This window comes from Marmota marmota, unplaced genomic scaffold, assembly GCF_001458135.2.
Source record: "Marmota marmota marmota unplaced genomic scaffold, marMar, whole genome shotgun sequence".
NCBI classification, from domain to species: domain Eukaryota; kingdom Metazoa; phylum Chordata; class Mammalia; order Rodentia; family Sciuridae; genus Marmota; species Marmota marmota.
Genome location: NW_026000242.1, coordinates 26532673 through 26556621, shown reverse-complemented (window position 1 = coordinate 26556621; position 23949 = coordinate 26532673). Strand labels below are relative to the sequence as shown.

The 23949-nt window shown below is 35.7% G+C and overlaps 1 protein-coding gene across 1 annotated transcript in view; it reads right to left on the bottom strand.

Moving 5' to 3' along the window:
• Nucleotides 1-11713: 11713 nt before the first annotated feature.
• The window catches only part of Sesn3 (sestrin 3), a 65731-nt gene continuing 53495 nt past the window's right edge, over nt 11714-23949 (bottom strand). The window contains exons 9-10 of the mRNA XM_015489970.2: nt 21513-21657; nt 11714-19740 (exon numbers count right to left, since the gene is read on the bottom strand). Coding sequence (XP_015345456.1) covers nt 19654-19740; nt 21513-21657 — 232 coding nt within the window. The 3' untranslated portion in view covers nt 11714-19653. The remainder of the gene's footprint in view (nt 19741-21512; nt 21658-23949) is intronic.

The window sequence follows — 23949 nt, the reverse complement described above, 5'->3', positions numbered from 1 at the left end:
CACATGGGCCCCCTGGGGCAGCTGTCCCTAATTAGCATCCCAGTGCAGATTGGCTGATCTGCAGAGAGCTCTTTCCTGACTCATAATTTATTCTTATTCCTTGACTTTCCCTTTGCTCCAATTTATAGTTATTATAATTTTGTGGTTTTCTTACTTAGTGTCTACCGACTTCACACCTTTCCCTGACCGTAAGCTCTATGCAGGCAGGGGCCACATGTATTTTATTTCCTGCTGTAGACAGCTCTGAAGGCAGGCTGGCATGTGGTCTTTTCTCTGCATCATTTAGCAGTTTCATTTTAGTCTTTTCACTGGTTCAGGGCATCCTCCTCCTCCTGACCTTTAAGTAGAGTCCCTCAAGACTGGCTCTTAGGTTACTTTCATCTCTCACTCTTTAGCCATTTCACCCATGTATAGAGCTTTAATTAGTCTACTTGACAAATCTGTATTTCTTAAATGCATCTCAAATTCCCAGCTACTAAGGTAATACATATTATCTTCTCATTAGAACTTGGAGTCTTTCCAGTGGGTTCTCTGAGTAAACAGTTTCATCAGACAGCAAAATGGGCAAGCCAAAAACTTAGGAGTCATCCTGATACCTCTGCAGTGTTTATCCTCCCCCAAGTCAATTACTCAGACACAGATTTTTTTTTTTTTTTTACCTCTTATACATCTCTCAAACCCAACTACTTCTCCCTATCTCTGTACTAACCACCCCTTCACCTGATTGGCTTACAACATAACTTCTTGCTTTATTCTGGTCCCCCCACCCCATGGTCCAGTCAGAGTGTCCTTCAAATGCAAATCTGATCATGTCACTATCATTACAGGACATCCCCTCACCCCACTCCTGGGTGCATGCATGATTTAAAAGTCTTCTACAGCTTCCATTGCTTTTGTGATAAAATCTAACATCTTTGCATGGACATTAAAGCCCTGAATAGTCTAAACCATACTGAATTGGAAGACATATGCTTTGGTGAATCTCCTGTGATTCCCCCAGCCTTTGGCTTGTGTGCCTGTGTGTTGGGGGCCAGTGTCCCTTCAAGATGGGTCCACCTGATTACCTTCCAGGCCAAGGAAAGCCTCTCTTGGCCAACAGAGGGCTCAAACATCCTTGCTATGCCAAATGTTGGAGAGACAGTGGTTCTTGCTGCAGTGCTATTTTGAACAGGACCTGCCACATGGGCAGCTTGTGCCACAGTTTGGCCCGTGTGCTTTCTTTTAGATTGAAGTTTTCCCCAATCCCTTGACCTTGACCCACTCTTTTTGACCTCTTACCCTCTCATTCATACCCTGTACATATCGGGGACATTAGCTCAGCTTCAGTCTACAGAGGTTTCTTCTGTAAGGGAAGACTCTGAAAGGCACCCCCAACCCTGGATGGAAGCAGGGGAGACCTCAGTGCAGCCACACTCTGGCCAGGTGGGGCAGCCATGCTTCTCAATCCCTTTGCTGCCATTAAGTGGTGAGAGTACTTACTTTCTTGCTCAGAAGCCCCTTGGCTGTCTTGGCCTTGCCCTTCACTAAGTCTTGGTTTAGCAGGAGAGTATTCCTGCCTCAACTCATCAAAGCTAGCACTGAATGAATTAATGAAGAAGATGCAGTTTATCACAGTGTTGTGACTACAGAGGGGCAGCCTATGCACCTTGAAAGGGGTATAAATTGACACAGTCTTTCTGGAAAGTGATACAGAAGTATGTATCAAGAGCATTAAGTGTGTTTTTGCCTTTTTGTTGAGAAATTCCATTTTAGGTATCTTCATTATAGAAGCAGTGTCTAATAGAGTCTTGTAATGGAGTTTATTTTCACCATGGGGAATGCATCTTTGATGTTGCTTTTTTTGGTTTCTATTTGATTTGCTGTTTTAATAACATTTAAAAATTCTTCACTTTCACAGTCATATATGGAGCATAGAGGGGAGGTGCAGGCAGTCAAGGTGAATTTAAAGCCATATAACTCTGGATAATCTCATCTGAGAGATGATTCCCAAAAGACATAGGGTTCCCAAAAGGTGACTAGCATGGTGCTCAGTGTGTAATACTTGTGGGGAGCTAGTAGAAAGGAAACTGTGTGAGTCCTGTACCTCCCATTCTGATTCAGTGAGTCACAGTGGTTTTCAGGAATTTCTGCTTTTAACAAGCTTTCCTCATTTTGATTCTCAGACAGAAGGTCTGATAGTCGTAGTTTAGATTGTAATCTACCATAGTCCATTTAGGTTTTAAGGAATTCCCCTAGATCCTACTTTCATTGAATATTGTGTGTCACCTGGGATCCATGCATTTACAAACTGTCTGCAATACCAGAGAAGGATTCTAGCATTCTTACCACAAAGTTAAGGGAGAAGTGTAATTATAAATAACAACAACAACAAAAATAATACAACCCATATACCACACTCATCAGTGCACACAATGCATATAGATATAGAGAAATCTAGAACAACAGCAGTATGCACAAGTATTCTGCTCACTAGCAAGCAGGGGCACTTGATTTTTTTCTTCTAAGGGTCCTGGGAAATGGGTTTATTTCTCTTTCACCTTCCCAGCATTCCTGAGACTTCACCATAAGGAAATGGATGGTCTTAGAAAGACTGAAAATATTTTTGTATCTGTCTAAATCCAACTGTCTGTTCTCCATTTTGCCTGCAGGTTAGTTTGGTAAACTAGAGCTGCAAGTCTTTCTACTGTTAGGAAAATGTTTATTTGATGGGATTAATAGCATAATTTTTCCCAGTGGTTTTAAAAAATGTGCTGTACGTTAGAATCACCAGGAGAGCTTCTAAAAACCACATGTCCTAGATATACCTCAGAGGAAGTACATCAGTACTCAAGGTGGGTGTAAGTTCTCAGTGTCTGTATTTTTAAAGTCTTCAGCTAGTTCTAGATGTAGCAAAGTTGGCAGCTATTAATTTGGCCTGCAGTCCATTTGAGGTAGCAATAAAAGTAAAGCAGGATCCTTCGTTGAAAAGTCAGGATAAAAAGATCTCTTTTCTTTGTGTCCTATACCCATTTATGACTTCATGATGTCTTGGGTGTCTTGATGTGCCTGCTTGTCTTTTGTGCTTTTTTCTGGTTGGCTTTTTTTCCTCTTCACACCCTTCCATTATTACTGTGTGTACCTGTATTGACGTTTTATTATATTTAGGACTGGAGAGCTCTCTCTATGATCTACCATTTTCCCTCAAAGCCTGATCACGTATCCCCCAATTACCCAGGATGGTTTTTAAAAGCAGAGGATCCTATACTCACCAAATCAGAATTTCTGCAGGTGCTTCTGTATAACTGAATTTTTTGATAAGTTCCTTAGTGTTTTAGTCAATGTTGTCCAGAGAGGAAGAACTGATAGTGTGTTTAGAGAGATACGAAGGATCTGTTAGAATAATTATCTCACTTGAATATAGAAGTTCAGAAGTTCTATGATTGGCCATCTGTGGAGGGGTCTGCTGGTGGTACTCCCAGTGTCCAAGTCCAGAGAACTTGGAGTTGTGATGTTCCAGGATAGAAGAAAAAGAGTAGCCCATCTCCAGAAGATAGAGCAAGAATTCTTCCTTCTTCTACTTTTTTGTCTTATGAGGACTCTCAGCTGATTGGATGGTACCCACCATAATGAAAGTGGATCTTCTTCATTTAAATTCTAATCAACTTAAATGCTAATCAATCTCAAGAAACACCCTCAGAGACACACGTGGGGTAGCCCAATCATTCTAATCAAATAACAAACCACCTGGATATACCTTTCAGCAGAAGAGACTAGGGCTTAGTACCCACTGAAGCATTGTGAATAATTCATGCTTTACCAGCTATCTGGGCAACACTTAATCCTACCAAATTGACACCCCAAAGCACCATCATATTATTGATACTTACATTCTAATGTTTCAGTATTTATACTCTAAACTCATCAGTATGGAAACACTGATATGTAGAGACAAAAACATTGAGGATGAAGATCTATGAAGAAGCTTAACAGGGCTGTGATATATTTTAACCCTGCAAAGATGGACATTCTGAGGACAAGGAAAAACAAGGGCCTGATCATTAGGTTACTAATTATATTGTCTCTGATTTAAGACTATTCAAGGCTGCTCCTCTTGCTAGACTGTGATATAAGGAAGAAATTTCCCAACATAGATTCTTTAGATGAAGTATTGGCCACCTCCATCATTTACATTATATCAGTTATCTATTGCTACAGCAATACAATATGGCCTACAGCCAGAAACCCCCAGTAGAGCATGAGTTTTGCTCATGTTGTGAGTTTGTGGGTCGGATGGGTGTTTTAGCTGATAAGCACAGGGCACCTTCATGAGTCTTGCAGTCAGTTGTATGTAGGCTGGTTGACTTTACTGGTCTTGGATGGGCTTTCTCATATGTCTGAGATCTTGGACAGAACATCTAGGATAACTCAGTTACTCAAGGTGGCTAATTCTCTAGTGGATTTACTTAGATATGTCAGAGGTGTGTGTGTGAGAGAGAGAGAGAGAGAGAGAGAGAGAGAGAGAATGTGCAAACAAGTTATTTTAGAACCTAGATCTGAAACTTGTAAAATGCTACTTCTGCTGCATTTTATTGGCCAATTCAAGACATAGGATGAGCCCAGATTCCAGGGAGTGAGAAAGGGAATACCTCTTGGCAAGAGAAGTTGTAAAGTCATATTCCATGGGTGTGGATGCAGGAAAGACAATGATTGGAGCTATTTATGCAAACAATCATTGGGGTTATTTATTAAAACCATCAACTGCATCTATTAAAATTTATCTATTTTCTGAAGGCTGCCATATTGGTCCTGAGCGTCAAAAGAGTTTATATGCACATACACGAGAAGGTAAAGTTTTATGTCAACTTAGAGTAAGAATCTTATACTTTCCCAATAATAGGCTTGTGTATATCACCAAGGGGGATGTTAAAAAGTAATCCGGAAAATTTTCAAGATATTCAGGAAATTCCCCTGTGACTAAAGAAGGAATTGCGGCTACCTTGCAGATCTTGTTTGATTGCTGTCCTGAAATTCTTATCAAATTCTAATTATCAAGGAAATGCTATTCTTTCAAAATGGGACACATAATTGTATGAAAGACTCATTTAAATGACTTTCATGAATCTGTCTCAATCTGGATTTTACCTCCTTTTTAAAAAGAATAAAAAAAATTTAACCCATAATCTTTTAGACCCTACAATCTGTCCAAATCACACTTTCTAAATTTATCTTCTGATGTAAAATCCCACACATATGCTCTCAATATCAAACGGTGGGTTTCTGTTCCTTCTTCCCCTTCTACCTGCAATGTGATAGTCCAGAGTCTCTTCACATCTAAATCTTAGTAATCCTGTAAGTACTTGTTTAAATATTACTTGTTTCGAAAGCCTTCACTAACAACAAAGATGCACCATTTTCCTCTTTATGTGGAATAAAGGAAAAAGTATAGCAATGAAAGTCAGACAGACCTGAGAACAGTTCTGCCATTCACTTATTACTTGACCTTAAACAAAGTGCTTAATTTTGCTAAGCTTATTTTTCTTAATTTTACAAAGTGGGAATAATACTTCCATAGTGATTATAATAAAATACTCTATTTAAAATTTCTAACGTTCAGCAGCTTCTTGATAAGTGAGGGCTGTTTTGTTTCTTTTTTTAAATCCTGTGTACAAACCATTACCTTATTATTTTCTGTGGTGTATGATACTTATCTCTCCTACCTGTACTTCCTCATTCTTAAGGACGAGGGTTATGTATGTCCTCTTTCTTATTACTGTCCTCCGCATTTTATAGATGAGGCAACTGAGGAGCCACAAGATTAAGTAACTTGTTCAAGGCCAGATAGTTAGCAAATGTAGACTTGAGATTTGAATTTATTCTAGGCTCTGTTTTTTAACCCCCTACCCTTTACTGCTTTGTGTTAGTCTGAGGTCCCTGGCAAATGAAACCCAAGATCCAGGTTTATTTGGAGCCAAAGGGACAAGAGTGGAGGACAAGGGAGTGAAACTGGAATATGAAAAGAATGAAAATCTTAAGAATTGGACTACTTTTCCATCCCACCAGGCCCTCTGAGTTCAAACTGTGGTTTAGGGGATGAAAGAAAGTAGTACTGTCATGGGATAATAAGTGTTAACTGCCTGTACTTTCAGTTGTGCATGCTTGGTGGAAAGACAGTACCCTTTGACATCCTACCACATGCAGGAAAGCCCAAGGCAGGAATCAGAAGTAAGCAATTCGGGGACATAAGAACTGTACCTGTGACAATATGACCTAAGCTGATGGGAGCTGGTTGCCACAGTAATGGTGCAGGAGGTAGAAATGGGCCATGGTGACTGGTAAGTGGCACACAGAAGGTATGTGCTACATGCATCTTAGCTAGTAAAGAAGAGAGTCAATGTGTAGAAAAGTACTGTAGCCACTTTTCTTGAATTTCAACATTGATGTGAAAATGACAGAATTGTTTAATTTTATGTTAGGAGTAGTCTAGTGAAAGAGGGAGCATTAAGAATTCTTGCCTCAAAAATTCAGAGTTTCATGGAAAATTTGATATTGATCTATAGTTTTCATCATTTGTTGTGCTCTTGTCAGGTTTTGGTAACAGTAACTCTGGCTCCATGCAATGAGTTTGGAAGGGTTCCCTTCCTTCTGATTCTATGGAATAGTGTGAAAAGCATTGGTATTAATTCCTATAAAGAAGTTTGGTAAAATTTAGCAGTGAAGCCATGTGACTCTGGACTTTTTTGTTGTTGTTGTTGTTGGTAGATTTTTTATTGCTGATTCAATATCATTACTTGTTATTGATGTACTCGGGGGTTTTTGCATCGTCTTGGTGGTTCAGTTTTGGTAGATCAAATATGTTTAGAAATTTTTCCACTTTTTCTACATTTTCTAACTGGTTATCAAATAGTTTTCCAAGGTAATCCTTTGTGATCCTTTGAATTTCTTTGTTATCAGTGATAATATCTCACTTCTCACCTGTAATTTTATTTTATTTTTTTGTTTGTTTTTGGTTGATCTAGCTAAAGATTTATCCATTTTTTGACCTTTTCAAAGAAACAATTCTGTTTCATTGATCTGTTATATTATTTTTTAGACTATTTCATTTCTTTGTGCTTTGATCTTTATTATTTCTTTTCTTCTATTTTAAGGTATAGTTCTTTTCTAAGACTTTGATATGCATCATTACATTGTTTATTTGAGGTCTATTTTTTTTTGATGTAGGCACTAGTTGCTATAAACTTCCCTTTTATTATTGCTTTTTCTGCATCCCAAGGGTTTGTTGTCTTTCCATTTCCTTTCGTTTTGAGGAATTTTTAAATTTCTCTCTTGACTTCCTTAATAACCTACTGTTCACTCAAAAGTGTGTTGTTTAGTATCCATCTGTTTATATAATTTCTAAAGTTGTTTTTGCTTTTGGTTTCTAGTTTGATTCTATTGTGCTCAGAAAGTATACAAGATATGATTTCATCTCTAAAAATTTTGTTGAGACATTTTGTGGCCTAATAAATGATATACAGTAGAGAAAGTTCCATGCACTGATTTATGTGTATTCTGTAGTTGATGGGTGGAATGTTCTGTAAATGTTAAGTCCATTTGATCTATTGTGTAGTTTAACTGTGAGTTTCTTTGTTGATTTTTGTCTGGATGATCTACCCATTGGTGGGAGTGTAATACCAAAATCTCCCTCTATTATTGTGTTAAAACTTATCTTTCCTTTTAGGTCTAGGAGTGCTTGTTTTATAAAACTGGATGCTCTGACATTAGGTAAATACAAATTTATAATTATTGGAGCTTCTTGATAGGTTGATCCCCTGATTATTATATAGTGACCTTCTTTTCTGTTCTCACTGTTTTTGTCTTAAAGTCTATTTTGTCAGATATAACTATAGCCATATCTTCTTGTTTTCAGATTCCATTCTCTTGGAATATCATTTTCCATCCTTTCCCTGTCAGCCTATATATGTCCTTACTGATTATATGAATTTCTTGTAGGCAGGATATTTTTTAATAAATCCATTCAGCTGGCTTATGCCTTTAAATTTTATCATTAATGAAAAGTATGAAAATGCCTATTATGCTGATTATCTTCTAGTTGTTTTGAATATTTTTTATTCCTCTTTTATTCATTTTTTGTGGTTTGATGATTTACGGCATTGATAATATTTATTTTCTATTTGTCATTTGTGTATCTATTCTTTTAGGATGGTATATACTTTTATATGCTAGCATGATGATAGCTATCTTTCCTCAAATTCTGGATGCATAACTCCCTTAAGTATCTTTTGTGACACTGGCCAGGTGGTTATGAATACACGTAGTTTTTGCTTATCTTTGAAGGTGTTTATTTCTTCCTCAATTCTGAATAGCTTTGTTGGATATAATAATAAGAATGTTGATTGATAGTATTTTCTTTTAGGACTTGAACTACATCATTCCATGCCCTCACAGTATATAGGATTTCTTCTGAGAAATCTTCTATTAGTGTAATGGAATTGCCCTTAGTGAGTAGGCAATTTTGCAGATTTTAAAATTCTTTGTCCTGTACTTTGGACAGTTTGACTATAATATATCATGAGGAGGATCTTTTCTGAACATGTCTATTTGGGGTTCTATAAGCCTTGTGTACTTGAATGTTCATGACTTTCCCAAGATTAGAGAAGTTTTCTGGTATTATTTCATTGAATATATTTTCTATACCCTCAATCTTTATTTCCTCTCCTTCAGGTATGCCAATGATGCAGACATTTGATCTTTTAATGGTGTCCCAAAGAGCTTATATTTTCTCTATTTTTATATTCTATCTGAATGTGATATTTTGAAAGACCTTGAGTTCCATTCTTTCTTCTGTGTCATCTATTATGTTCTTGAGGCTTTTAATTGAATTTTTATCTGACTTAAGCTTTCCATTAAGATTTCTGAAAAAAATTTAATAAGATCTCTATTCTCTTTGATGAATTTCTCATCTATGTGCTGCATTGTCTTCCTAATTTCATTTAAGTGATCTGTATTAACTTGGATGTCATTGAGCTTTTTAAAAATCATTCTTTTGAATTCATTTTTTATACATTTTGATATCTTTGGAATATGTTCCTACAGAGTTATGATCTTTAAAAGGTGTTATATTGTCATATTTTTTAATATTTCTGTGTTTCTATGTTGAGATTTATGCATCTAATGGAATGAATGGTTCTATCACTTATGAAATATACTTCCTAATGACTTTCTCCTAAAGATGTGTCTTGGGTATCAGTTTGTTGTGTAATGTTGAGTTTATTTACAGCTGTATTCCGTAGTATATTCTCCCAGTAGCTTCTTTGGCTGTGATTAGTGAGTTTGACACAGTGTATACATATTGGAGTCAGAGAGATCCACTATCTCTATGGGTCAGCCAGTTGTTTGGACACTGTAGCTGTGAAGGCAGAGAGGCTGTAGACAACAGTGTGTGGAATGCACAATGGGAGTTGTCAATAGACAATTGAGTGATGGGAGTTGTCAATAGACAATTGAGTGATGAGAGTTTCCTCAGGCACTGTTGATGTTGGCTCTGTTGCTTGGGAAGTTCTCTGGTACTGGGTGAAGCGCTTATCCTGATTTGACACTAGTGTAGTCCAGGTGTTTCCTGGGAAGAGGTGGCTGATGGTATCACAATGTTCCCTCTGTGGCATTTACACTCATTCTTCTCTCTAGTGCATGATCAGACAAGGGGTGAATGATGCAGGGGATCCATCATACAATAGCAAAATTGTGTTATTACTCTCTGTTGCTACTGTGAACTTGCTTCCCCAGGATCAGGACTTCAGGACTCCTCCTTCCATTATGTGCATACTTGGGGATGGGGCTTTTCTTTCCCATATTATCCGAACCATAGTGTCCACCAAGGATCAAGTAGTTCTATCACTTATGATAGTGTGGGTCAGGGAAAATAGAACACAGTGAAATTCCTCTCAGCCGAGGCACTTATAGGAGTGGACAGGAGCAGAACACAGCTGGTGCCCATCAAATTTTCTTTCTGGACCTTCTTAGGCTCCGTGCCAAGGTACAGATTGATGGCCTGTGGCTTTTCTCCCCATGATTTTTTTCAGTTGTAGTACCCATTAGGGTTGGTACAAGAATGGATCACATCTAAAACTGAGCAAAATTCCCCTTGGCAGAGGTACCTAGGGGAGTGAGTGGGAAAAGAACATGGCCAGCACCAGGCAAATTATCTCTAGACCCTCTCAGGCTTTGTGCCCTGGGGGTGGGGCAATGGTTGCCACCTCCCACCCCCCTTTGATTTTCTTAGTAGTAGTACCTGGCAGGGATCAAGTGGGAGTGGGTCATGTCTGGAGCCAGGCAAAATTCCTCTCAGTTGAGTGAGAGTGGAATGTGGCCAAACAGGGCAAGGTATCTCTCCAGTCTTCCTAGACTGTTCCCTGGGGCAGGCTATAGCTGGAGCTGCAGTGGTGTTGCTCCATCACACCTCTCTGTATGGGCAGAACAAACAGTAGAACCTTAGTTCTTTCTCTGCCTTTTTAGTGACAGGCACCCATGCATAAATCTGGGAGAGAAGTGGCAGGAACCGTGGGGCAACTGCCCACTGTCCTGGCACTGTATGAAACCACAGGCAACTGGTCATACCCCTGGTCTTAGAGGCAGGTTTCTGATCCCCCAGTTCTTGAGGGCAGCACCTACTACTCCCATGTGTCACACCTCCCGAGTAGCACTCCACTGAAACAGCTATCAGTTGAGTCACTGCTGTAGAAGGTCTGAGGGATCCCAGAGGTGGGAATATGAAGTAGCTGATGCCTGGAGATGTCCAAATTCAGACAATAGGTTCTTTCTTAAGATGCCTCCTGGTTCCAGCCCTCTGGAAGTTCTATGGGAGTTGAAAGTGAATTCCTATTTTAGTCAGATGACTGTGAAGATTTCAGGCATTCTGTGTATTTAGGCTGTAAGTCTGTAAAGACCATGAAACTTCCTAATAGCTAAGATTGCCACTATCTCTACTGTTAGAGGTTGCTAGGACTCTTTTTATCTTTGCCCCTCCTGAGGGGAGACTTCCCTTCCCTTCCGCTGTAGAAATAGGTAGTAGGTGATGGAATATTTTGTTTTTCTAGGCTCCTGTCCCAGGTTTCTGGATTTTACAAGATTTCCATTCTTCTACTGTTGAATTCCAGTGTTCTCTCAAGGTCATTGACCTCCCCAGGTCATCCACCTGTTTGGTTTTTCTTTGTTAAGAAGCAGGGGTGCTGGGTGCATCTATTCAAACCACCTTCTGACTCTACATAATTAATATATAAAGGAAACAATAATTAGTTTTTGAACTATAATAGTCCACTAATGCAATATCTAGTGATTTTTAAAAATGTCATAAGAAGCCGGGCGTAGTGGTGCACACCTGTAATTCCAGCCACTGGGGAGGCTGAGGCAGGAGAATATTGAGTTCAAAGCTAGACTCAGCAACTGCAAGGTGCTAAGCAACTCAGTGAGACTCTATCTCTGAGTAAACACAAAATAGGGCTGAGATGTGGCTCAGTGGTTGAGTGCCCCCGAATTCAATCCCTTGTACTAAAAAAAAAAAAAAAGAAAGAAAGAAAGAAAAAAAGAAGAAATGTCATAAGAAAAGTGTGGGTCAGGGAAAATAATGAGTCCTACAATTCTGATGTCTTTCAGAAGGCATGTTTCAATGATCAAGGAGAAACAAACCTAGGTGAAAATGCTACTTTAATAATATAAAGAAAGAAAGAAAATAATTGGGTTCAGTTTTGCCAATTTTATTGAACCAATAAAATTCCTACTAATAACAATGAAATAAATTTCTGCAAGTATAAATGTGATACAGTTTAACAAAACCCATTGTTCTGTACCTATAAATAGATTTTCAAAATGTCATAAAAAGTGCAGTTATGAATTGTTAACATGTTAATACACAATTCCTTTATTTCAAATGTGTTTGTCTTGACTCACTAACAGTTCCTTCCACATCTGTTCAAATAATATTACCCATCCCTCCAAAAACAAAAAATAAAAAAACAAAAAGAGGCATTAAAGCACTAGAATATTATAAACTGACCCATTCAGGTCAGCTTTAGTCAGAATTGTAAAATCAGCAACATAAAAAAAAATAAAACCTAGTTATACATACAAAAAGCTTTCATGGGTTCTAAAATCTCCTTAACTGCTGACTCATGTGGCATTTAAGAGTTGAAAAGGTTAACTACCTTAGACTATATCTACAGCAGGGTCTGGTTTGCCAGAACAAGTTTAAAGTGGCTGTTTTATTAAATTTTCTATTTTCAGAATTGAAACTATAAATATAAGACTGCCATTTGACACTGAAACTTGCGTGAATCCTAAACTGCATCAATGATCTATTTGATAAAAGCTTATTCTAATTTAAATCCTTATAGAGTAAGAGACTGATATATATATGTGTATATATATATATATTAGCAGTCTTAAAGATCATATCATCCGCCTTAACATTAGTCCAAAGTCACGTGCTTCGTAGAAAAAAAAATTACAGTAACAAAGCACAGGACTACAAAGGCAAAACATCACAGCTTTTGATTACACTGAATAAAAAGTACCAAGGAACGCAAAGGATAATTCTGTATTAATACTGATGAATTAAAGAACTATAATAGACGTTTCACAGCATGCTACATATATCGCTCACAACTTAAGGATAAAATGATGCCTATAATTGAAAAGTCAAGAAGTTGGCAATCTGATTTCATGTGCAATTCAGCTACAAAGTCTTAATATATACATTCATTATGTAGCTGCCTTGCAAAATCAGGATTAATAAAAAGAGTTTTCAAGTTCAAATTCTATTTCATAAGTTAAAGGATACATCCAGTTCTTCCATGACCAGGAAAGTTGTTTTCAGGTTTGAAGGAACTAATCCAAGTGGCAAGGCCGCATTCCAAGGTGACCTGACAGGGTTCTTGTTTACCTTGCTCAGACTGTGTGTGGATGTGTATATTCTATAAGCACTGAGAAGATGCCAAACTGGCTTGTGATTTGCTTTCACTGTCTATCTTATTTTGGGTTAAAAGAGTTAATGTGAAGAGAAAGAGGAAGGGAAAAATTGTACTTTCTCTCCAGAGAAGACATATGAATGCAAAGGAAATATTTGCACTAGAAATAGAGTTTGGATCACTTTCCTTGGCGAACAAGGGTACCGTTTAACTCAGTTTTTATTTTAGAGAACCAGTAAAATTCATAAAGGAGAAAATTGTTTCTCAACTTTACAAAGGAAAATCCTTGGCCACCTAACTGCTATATTTCCTTTATCCTATCTTTTGATTCTTATCAGAGTTGGGAGATCCAGTTGAAAATGGTGAAGACTGATTAAGAAAGAAATGTGTAATTAGTTTTATTCTATATCATAATGTATACACTTAATGATTTGGGATCCATGAAGAATATTTGAACATTAAAGACTGGAGATCCTCTCTCCTTCTTTAATAGTCTTTCTGTAGAAATTATACATTCATTTTTTTAAGAGGCTAACTTGAGGGGTGCAAGAAAATATACTGTTTTTAGCAAAATTTTACATACCAAAATTATATTTTATCATATTTAAGACTTACTAATTCTTGATGATGTCCTATGACTATAAAATGGAGTCTTTGTTCTAAAGGCTATTTTATGTTATGCACTGCATTATTTTAGAGTGTTCCACAAGCACTCAAAAGAACTAGGTACTCTATTTTTTCCCCCCTATATATTTTTTTTCTTTTTCAGTTCTGTACTTCATGGTGGTACAGTCATAGTTAGGTTAAAGCTAGAATGAACACTTTATGACACATGATTTAACAACTCTATCAGTCTCCAAGTTGTACTAGGTCACCAGTTCACTCCTGGGTCCTTAGGGCATTTATTGGACACTGCTTCCAGGTTGGGCTATTTATGATTCAGATGGAAAACATCAAATACCACAAGAGAACATAATAATCTACACTTTCAAATAGGGTTCATCTTCAGATGAGATAAGCATCTGTAGATACACATGCCCCATGTTAGAAACTTGTTTCCTATATGTTAGAAACACACATTTTATAGTGTGAGCCATACTGAATGTACATCAACGGGAGGAGAATTTTCAGTTTCCTCCTCTCTGCATTTCCTCTTTTTTAAATTATATTATGAGAATTTGTATTTTCCCTCTCTCTGCATTTCCTCTTTTTTAAATAATAGGAATGGGGGATAGGATTAACGTAACCCAGCAAGTCCTGGTCAAACCCTCATGTGTCCAGTCTTGTGGGATTTTATCTACATTAAATCAAATGGTCTTCTGTGTTCCACTCAGACTGTATAAATACCTCTTTTCATATGTCCTTTTATGACAAATGTGTCAAGGCCCAAACACCACCAATAAAACAAATGTCTGAAAAACCACCCTATTTGTATGCCAGAAATTTCCTGTTCCACTAAAGGGTTACAGGTCAGTCTGGATTGCTAGATAATTTTAACTTTACATTCAAATAACTTGGTCTAACATCAGTATTCATTATCTAATATAGATCCAAGTTTAGGATGGCAATTCAATCACTTTAAAATCCTGCTAAATGCTAAATTCTGTATGGTAGAAATAGTTCAATTTCTGTATCATGTATAAATATAAAGATTCCTACTCTGATAGAAGGCAAAAGTCTTTTATGATTTATTTAAAATATGGAAGTAGTATTACTGAACAACAGAGAGTGAACCCATGAAAAGGTTGGATACTCTAAATTTATAGGCTCTTTGGGGATGAGGTAGAGGAGAGCAAGATATTTTGGCAGCTGGGAAAAGGGTAGAAACAGTATGGGGTGGACAAGATTACACTGGATGCTGCATAACATCTGGTAGGGCATCTAGGGCAAAAGTTGGCCCAAGTATATATAGATGGATGGATGAGGGATTTAGAGGGAACTGAGACACAGCCATTTTCTTAATGAATGAAGAAAAGTAACTCAGAAAAGTAAATGCTGGTGACTATCAGCAGGTGGCTGGTGATGTTTGGTTTGGATTGTGAAAGGCATTCAGACCAATATAGGCTGAGGAAAGGGGAGCAGAGTGCATGTACAGAGGTTGAGGCACTTGGAGGATGAGAAAGCAGGCAGGAAAGGGTGGGCTAAATGCAGGTAGGAGCTCCATGTGGGAAATGTTTCCTTTGTATTAGGTACACAACACTGAGGACAGCCACAGTGTCAGCTTTATGTTCCATGTGATCTTTGAAAGCGATTCATTCCTCACAGGGTTCTGCCTCGACATATACCTCTACCTCATAATCTACTTTGCCCCGGCTATTTTTGTTCTAGGTATCACCTGAGAAGATACTGCTGACTATGCCAAATTAGCACTGAAGTAAGCTCCACATACAGTGGGCATTTAAATTCTGTTGACTGAGATAAATACATTCAGGTTACAGTACTGCTTTGAGGAAAGACTACTTAATTTGATTCTCAGTCTCCACACAGGTATATTAGGGAAACACAGTTTAGGATGATGGCCACCTACAGTGGGTTCTGATTATACAAATTACATAATTTCAAACTCAATCTGGGGTGTGTGGCTCAGCAACAGAGTGCTTGCCTAGCCATATATGAGGTCCTGGGTTCAATCCCCAGCATCACAAAAACAAAAAAACAAAAATCCAAGATTAAAACCTTTAATCTAGGGCTAGGGATGTAGCTTCATGATAGGATACTTGTATAGCATGTGCAAGTCAATGGTTCAATCCCCAGTAATAAAAAAAAAAAAATTTAAAAAGCAGAAAACTTGATTTGAACAGGGAGCAGAGTAATCACATGTCTTTCAGTTTGGTGTTGAACTATGCTATTTGTACAGCATTACTATTGTGTGCTTTTTACTCCATGTAAGACCATTTCTTTGCATTTAAGATGAAAAAGACCTATGAGATAAAAAGAAGAATTTAAACTCTTGCTTTTTAGAAAAATTATATAGAATTCTTTTTAAAGCAATATAACACAAAACAAAAAGCCTCATATGCCCTGAAATTTGTGATTTTCCCTGATGAATTGTCTTTAGTGTTTAAAAAGAATCTTACCATATTTGCATGCACTCTCCACTAAAAATGGTGAACTATTTTAAGTTCAGATCTTTGTTTGCTGATAAATTTATTTTGCTGCGGCACAGAAATCTAAGTTTTTCATTAAAAAAACTTCATAATGTGGGAAAGGAAAAAGTTGCCCTACTAATATTAATTAGATTTTAGATGTATTTAAAGTCTTTAGGAGACATTAAAGCACAAATAAAACAGGGGCTCTGGTTCAAATTTTATATGATATTTTAAATAAACTTTACATTTGAGTTTTCTGTTCTAAAAACAGCCCTGTGTTGCTCTGCCATTATTTGGGTTTAAAACCATAATTAAAAGCCAAGGAATTGTCCCAGATTCCATGTTTTCCAACTTTGATTTAAAGAGTAGCCCATGTGGGACAATTTCTTCCTGAGATTGAGACAATATACTTAGTTCATAAAGGTGAAGCAGTCCCATCTCTAAAACCCATTTCCATTTTATTGTCACAAGCCCACCTGAGGAAACTTAACCTGAAGGTTCTGAGGCACATGCCTGGACCTTTCCATAGTCAAGGGGTTAAAGAACAGGTTTAATTTCACATGGGTGGAGGAGGGGGGCATTTTAATATTTCCTAAGGTGATCTGAAAAATTAAGAGTTACCATCAAAGCTGGAAAACTTGGAATTCCAAAGTAGATATTACTCAAGCACACACAAGTGGATTATTAGACTGATTTTAACATAATAAGCATGTAATTAAAGAATTCACATTCATATGTGCTTTTTTTCACATATATTTGCACATTTAAGTTTGGCACAATGTGAGCCCAAGGTGTAGATTAGCATATCAGATAATCACTTCATTATACCAATTGAACCAGATATCTCTTTTTAAAAATATCACATTTTTAATATAAAAACTACACTATAAATTACTACATAGTAAATTCAATACTTTGAAAAAATACCACCCTGCAAAACCGCATCAGAATTTCAAGTTTGCAATGGATAAAGAGAGTGGACAGCAAACTCTTGGTCACATGGGAGCCAAGCCTGGAACGCTGTGCATGCTGCATCCTAACAGGTGCTTTGGCACCTTCACTAGTCAATTCCTCTAGGCTGGTTCATTGAGGTTTATTAATATATTATGTTATTTCTGTTTATAGTTCCAAGTCAACTTATTTTCCTGATTATTAATAAGACAGATCAATGTTGAGCTAAAAAGAAACTTTGCTAGGAAAAAGATCTATTAAAGGCACTAATATTTCTATAACCCAACCTCTAACTACTTATATTTCTGGGGAAAAAGTAAAAAGGAAAAATTAAGTGGCCATTTTAGTTATTTAAACTTTGTTTCCCCTTTTGGTCTAAAGCTCATCTGGTGTCCTGTGAGAATTTCTCTTTCTATTCAATACATAAAAATCATTTTTCTTCCTGTAATACAATTCACCTGCACAAAAATACAGGGCTATTACTTGAAAAGATTCTAAAAAGAAAACAAACACAAGAATAAAAGATATCCTCAACTTGAAAATCCTAAGGTAAGGGAAATCTAATGAACATTTATGCTGCCATCTGTGTTTTGCCATTCTCCTAAATACTTTCCTTGCAGCTAATATGTATCTATATAATTTGATATTGAAGAAAATCAACATATGGTATATGCAATAAACAAAACACAAGAGATCTGGCGTGAGTTCTTTGAATAGTCTCTTTAAATAAACCACCCTGTCTTCAAAAATATTAGTAACTTTTTTTCCTCACATGGAAGATTTCAAATAAGATCCCGGAATCCAAAAATGCAAACTATCTTATATGTTAACAGTGTATAGTCATCTTTGTTTTCTTATCTGGAACAAAAGCTAAAGCAAAGCAACTTAATGTACTGTACCAGAGAAGGATGGCAAATGAAATGGGAAAGTGACTTAACAAAACACTACCCCATGATCCTTTCGTGAGAGAAAAAAGTAGGTCCTATATAATAAGTAAGTATATATAAACTGAAATCTTTGTGGGAAATATAACGGAAAATTTTAGCTATATTATTTACTATTAAAAATGAATATGTTTTTTAAAAACTAATATGTATGTGTAAAATTCAAGTCACCCTTAATTAACCAAAAAGTGTTTAAGCAGTGCAGTTGTGTCCTACTGGATAGTTGTAAGCATCTCTTTAGGCACTTCACTGGTTCATTAACATAATACAAATTAAAGCTATAAACACATAATGTTGTGCTCTCTGAAGATAGTCTAATAAGCAACATAAACCAATGCAAAAATGTGACTTTTTGGCTGCTCATTCCTCCCCTATGACTTGACATCTTTTTTTAACCAGTTGTCCAAAGAGATTTTTCTGCGGAAGAGAAATGCTTTGGCATTATTAAAAGAACATTTTGAACCCCAGTAAGGTAAAATTGAAAAAAGCCTAGTTCAATAAAGAAATTTACACAAAATTTCTTTATGGCTCTGTTTAAAAGGACACTTCTGCAGTGACTTAATAGGGGGAAGTTGAGTATTTCTTAGAACATATTGCACTCATTTTTTGTTGTTGTTTAATCACATTAATGCATAGAAACACAATTTTTAACCTTTGAATAATAATATGTTTAATCTATTATAGGAAGAAAATCATGGAAACAATTTCTAAAAGCCTAATTGGAAAAATATAGGCATGTAACCTTCTTTTGCTTACCATAATATAGAAAAAACTATAAGAAAGGAAAATGTGCAAAGAAAATTTTTGGTCAGTCTTGTGTGGGTACAGGTTTATATGTGCCAACTGAAAGAACTGTGAGCAGCACTGTGAGCACTGATTATTTAAGGTGACTGAGAAGTACTGTCAGTGATAGGAAGGATTGTGCATAATTCTGCTTTTCATATATACATCTGATATGGAAAACTGAAACTTCCGGTTTAGAAGAGAAAGAAAATTGCTAAATTTGGCATTTCAGTAGCATGCGATAGAATTCATCATGATTAACTTCACATTAAATTATGGACAATGGCTGTATCACATTTCACGTTATCGCCAATAGCAGGAAAAAAAACAACCAAACCCCCAAACAAACAAACAAATAAACAAAAACACAGTGCCTGACAAATAATTTCCTGGGGACACAAATTTGTGTCCATTGAGCAGCTTGGTTCAACAGCGCATGCTTTTCCTCCACCAGACTTAGGACACAACATGAAAATTTTAGAATGGCCAGAGGAGGTCATTCTTTGCTGAATTCCAATATCTGAAAAAAAATTAGCTTGACCAGATTGTAAGCGCTTTTCCTTATTTAAAAAAATGGGGGGCAAAGAAAAAAGTATACATACACACAAACCCCTAAGCATTGAAGTTAAGCATTAACAAACCAGGTTCATGATTTATGATCAGTATCCAAAAATCCAACTATAAACAATGCAAAGTAGTGCTCCTCAGTATTATTTTTGCAATTGTTAGTAATGTTAAGCATCAAGAAAAATAAAACACATCATTGCACATTACAGCCGGAAAAAGAAAAACAACAACAACAACAACAACAACAACAACAAAAACCCAACGACTAATCTTTGACACTAGAGAATTGGATAATTTTTGATGCTATATCACAAATAGTTTCTGATGTAAATCATATGTGAAAAGGTCTTTACACACATGCCATTCTCCCTGGTCAATGGTTCAGGTCAAATGCCGAGTTATAGCCCGAAGGGCATAAAGCAGTTCAGCTTGCATCCTTGCTTCCATTAAAAGTAGATTTACGTGAACCTGGAAAGGAAAATGTTATCAGGTTAGTGAACATAATACACAAAGGGAAAATCTTTAAGGTTTTTCCCACATATTACATTTACAAACATTCTTTATGTGTATAGAGATTATATACAAACATACATGCCTGGGTATATCTATGCATATACAAATGTAACATTCAAATGCGTATTTATAAAGATAGTTCTGCAAATAGTAAAAACAACCCATAATGTCTACAAAATTCTATACTCTTGTTAAGACTATACATTATGTAAAGCCAATTAACCTTTTCAATTACAAAACTAATTTTTATAAATTATAATTTTCCTACAAATTATACTTCCAAGTCATAAAATTTGACATGGCTAAAAATTAACCCTACATTTTTAACATTTTTAACATCATACATCTCTCTATATATATGATGTGTGTACATATTATATATGCATATATATATGTTTATACACACACACACACACACACACAAACACACACACACACCATGAAAAGCTCTTCAAAATTTTACTAGTATTTACTTTTAAAGTGAAACTTTGATGCTGGACACTTTTTCTATGTAGTGTCTGTCATTTATTAGCTATGCATAGTTTCCTTAGAGTCTTTCAGGTAAAATTGTGAAAAGCACTTCTTTTAGGAATACTTCTCAGCTGACAGTTAAAATGAATACATGCAAATTTTCAAAATGTACTATAAGGAAATATAATGTTTTGATATCTTTCTACCAGTTGAATATATTGTTGGACATAGTTTCCTGATGAGTAAAGAAAATTTCTAGATAGAATCTAGAATCTAGAAAAGGAGGAAAAGCTATTGCAAACATATAAACAGGGCATAAAGATCCACCAAGAGATGCTGAAGATAAAATGGGCAATTACCTGAGTGTGACTGGCTTTAAGACTTCAAAAAAATCTGTCAGATACTGAGGTCATAATATTTCTTTGCCAAGGTCATAACAGCTAATTAGTGTCTGTTGGAACCCTAGAAATATTTCTTATTCTCAAACATAGATATAAATGAGACTCTTGGATTTAAGGATTAAAAGGCCTAATACTTAAAGCTAGCTTTTTATATTTTAATGTTGGTTAAAAATCCTTAACATTTATTAGGTTTTAACTTAAATATGATTCCTATATATTTCCTGCAAAAAATATTCTTATATAATAATATTTTGTCTAAAAGGTCCTATATTATATTATCAAAATACCAGATTATATGGGCTGGGATGTAGCTCAGTGGTAGAGTGCTTGCCTAGCATGTGTGAGGCACTGGGTTCGATTCTCAGCACAGCATGTAAATAAATAAAAAATAAATAAGGGTCTATCTATAACTTAAATACCAGTTATTAAATTGAGATGATAAACTATTGTTCTAATAATTCTTGTGGCTAGCTAAAGAATCTTTAAATGGATATGCTTCTGAGTCAAGATACAATTATACCACTAAAACTTATTAGTAGGTTTGGTTTTTATTGAAAGTTAGAATGGTAGATAGTTTCTCATATTTTAAAGACATTAAAGACACTATTTGAAAGATACACTCTATCACAGACTGATGCTAAAATTTACTTTAGACACTATGATAGACAAAGCATACAACTAAAATTTAGTTAATAGTCAATAACTCTGAATTTAAAAACATAAAATGCTAGATAATTCCACTTCAATTTCAAAAGCACAAATTTATTAGTACAGCACTTGCGTCATTTTTTCATAATCATTACTTATTATACTGAATATCTGTCTATGGTATAATGCTTTGTCATGAAACTTTACCTTTTCTGAGTGTTTGAACTGCCGCCAGTAACTATCATACATGCGCTTTGTAGTTCTCTCGGGATAGCAGGTTACTGTCTTAATGTAAACCTTCAGGCTTCGTTCAAGTAATTGGTTAACTTCCCCATAGTCATAATCATCATACCTATGAGCAACAGGACAACAGCTTTATTATGATACAATTAAAATTTTTAATTTCTAATGTTGTAGAAAGATTGTCTAATAACTATTTACCACTAAGCTCATTAATTAATTAATTTAACAAATATTTGCCGAGTGATTTCTATATGCCCTGAACCTTTCTAGGTACTGGGGATTCGCTGATGAACATGGAAAAAAAATCAATCCCTGATCTCATTGACTTCAAATTCTATATGGAGGAAAAAATTTAAAAGATAAAGCATGTAGTATACAGATGGTGACAACTGCTAGGCAGAGAAAATGAAATCTGTGGTCTAGGAGGAAAGAAGTTATGATTTTAAATAGGGTGGGCAGGATGGCTTCTCTGAGAGATTGACATTTGAACAAATACCATAAGGTGGAGAAGGAACAAGCATAAAGGCCCTAAGGCTGGAGTCAAGTGTTTCAAGGATGACAGAGTCATCATGTATCTAATATGCTGCTGAACAATCAGATAAATAATAATTGCAGACTGACCACGGGAAGTAGCTAGCAGAAGTTACTGGTAACCTCAATAAGCATAGTTTTGTAGGCATGGTAGGAGAAAAAGCCTAACTGTGTAAGTTCAAGAGAGAATGGGATATGAGAAAATGGTGACAGTAAATGCAATTTTTTTTTCAAAGAAATCTGCTATGCATAGGAGTAGAAAAATGAGGTAGCAGCCAGAAGGAAAAGGAGGATGAAAGAATTTTCTTTAGTGATGGGAGAAACATGTTCCATACTGCTGGAAAAGATACAGGAAAGTAAAGCTGACTATGTGGGAGAGAGGAGGGAGAAGTGAGGACAGAGATCTTCAGAAGTGAGAGGATGTGGGAGTTTGTGTCTAAGTGCACAGCAGCATAGACAGGTCATCCACAGAAACAGAAGAGAGGGAGCAGAAAGAATAGGCACAGGCACAGATAGGAGGGGGTCTGTGGTCCTGGAAGCTTTTGCAATTTATCTCCTATATTTTTAAATCCAAAGTATTGCTTTAAATAAATGATATCTTGATGATTTCATAAAAACTTCATTTAGTAGCATCCAACGGATTAAATATGATTACAACATTTGTTACTTATTGCCTTGTATACTATCAATATTTATTGGACTTAAATTTTATTAGTGTTTATTTTTCTTAACTGTGTAACTATAATGTGTGTGTATGTATGTTTTATATAACATCAGTAATCATTGGAGATAGGATAGAATTAAGACTAAATTTGAGAATCCTTCCTGGAAAATGGATTAGTTAAAAAAAAGTATATTGTGCCCCTTTATATATTACATATGCTTTATATACACATATTATGTGTGTATATATATATACATTATATACACTATATGTATATATATACTATATTCTTCCACATAATAGTATACATTATATATACACTATAGTATATTTTTATGTGTGTGTGTGTGTGTGTGTGTGTGTGTGTATATATATATATATATATATATGTTTAAACATACGATAATTCTTTGATAATTTATTGTTCAGGATAGTCAATGGACAAATAGCATAATTATTATATACCATCATAATGCAGGATGAGAATCCCTGCTCCAAAATGACTGGGATCAGAAATGTTTCAGAGTTCTAAGTTTTTTAGATGTTGGTATACTTGCATAGACTTTATCAAACATTCCTAATCAGAAAATCTGAAATCTCAATTTCTCTAAAACCCCCCAAATTTTAATAAGATGAAAAGTTTAGGATTTTAAAGTATTTTGATGTCAAATTTTCAGATTTAGGATGCTCAACCTGTAGTGGTTTTCTTTTGTTTGTTTGTTTATTTGTTTGTTTACATAGAATGTTTCATTATTAGTTGATTAATCGGGAAATTTTGTGATCCTTTAGCTAAAATTACAGAAAATACTCAGCTTAACAAATTGAATTCTAATTTCATTCCATAAAGGATTTCACATAATATATAAGAAAAGATACACTATACAGTCAAGTTAAATGTATTCATAACTGCAAATTTTTTTCTGCAAATCTATTCCATAAAAAGCCTTCCAAACTCAGCCCCAAAAAGCACTTCTCCAAAATAGAGCTTTCTTGATTAGCCCATTCAATCTCCTTCCCTCATTTACTCACTATCTTCTCAATGCTAATTTCCTAAACTTAGAAGCCTTAATTTATATTGACTGATATGTTTCATTTCAGTATTCTTATGTGAGCTTACATAAGCTTTATGAGGACAGAATCTATTCTAGTTTTGCTTATGCCCCAATTACCATTCCTTCAAAAATAAATTAAAAAAAAAAAACAGAA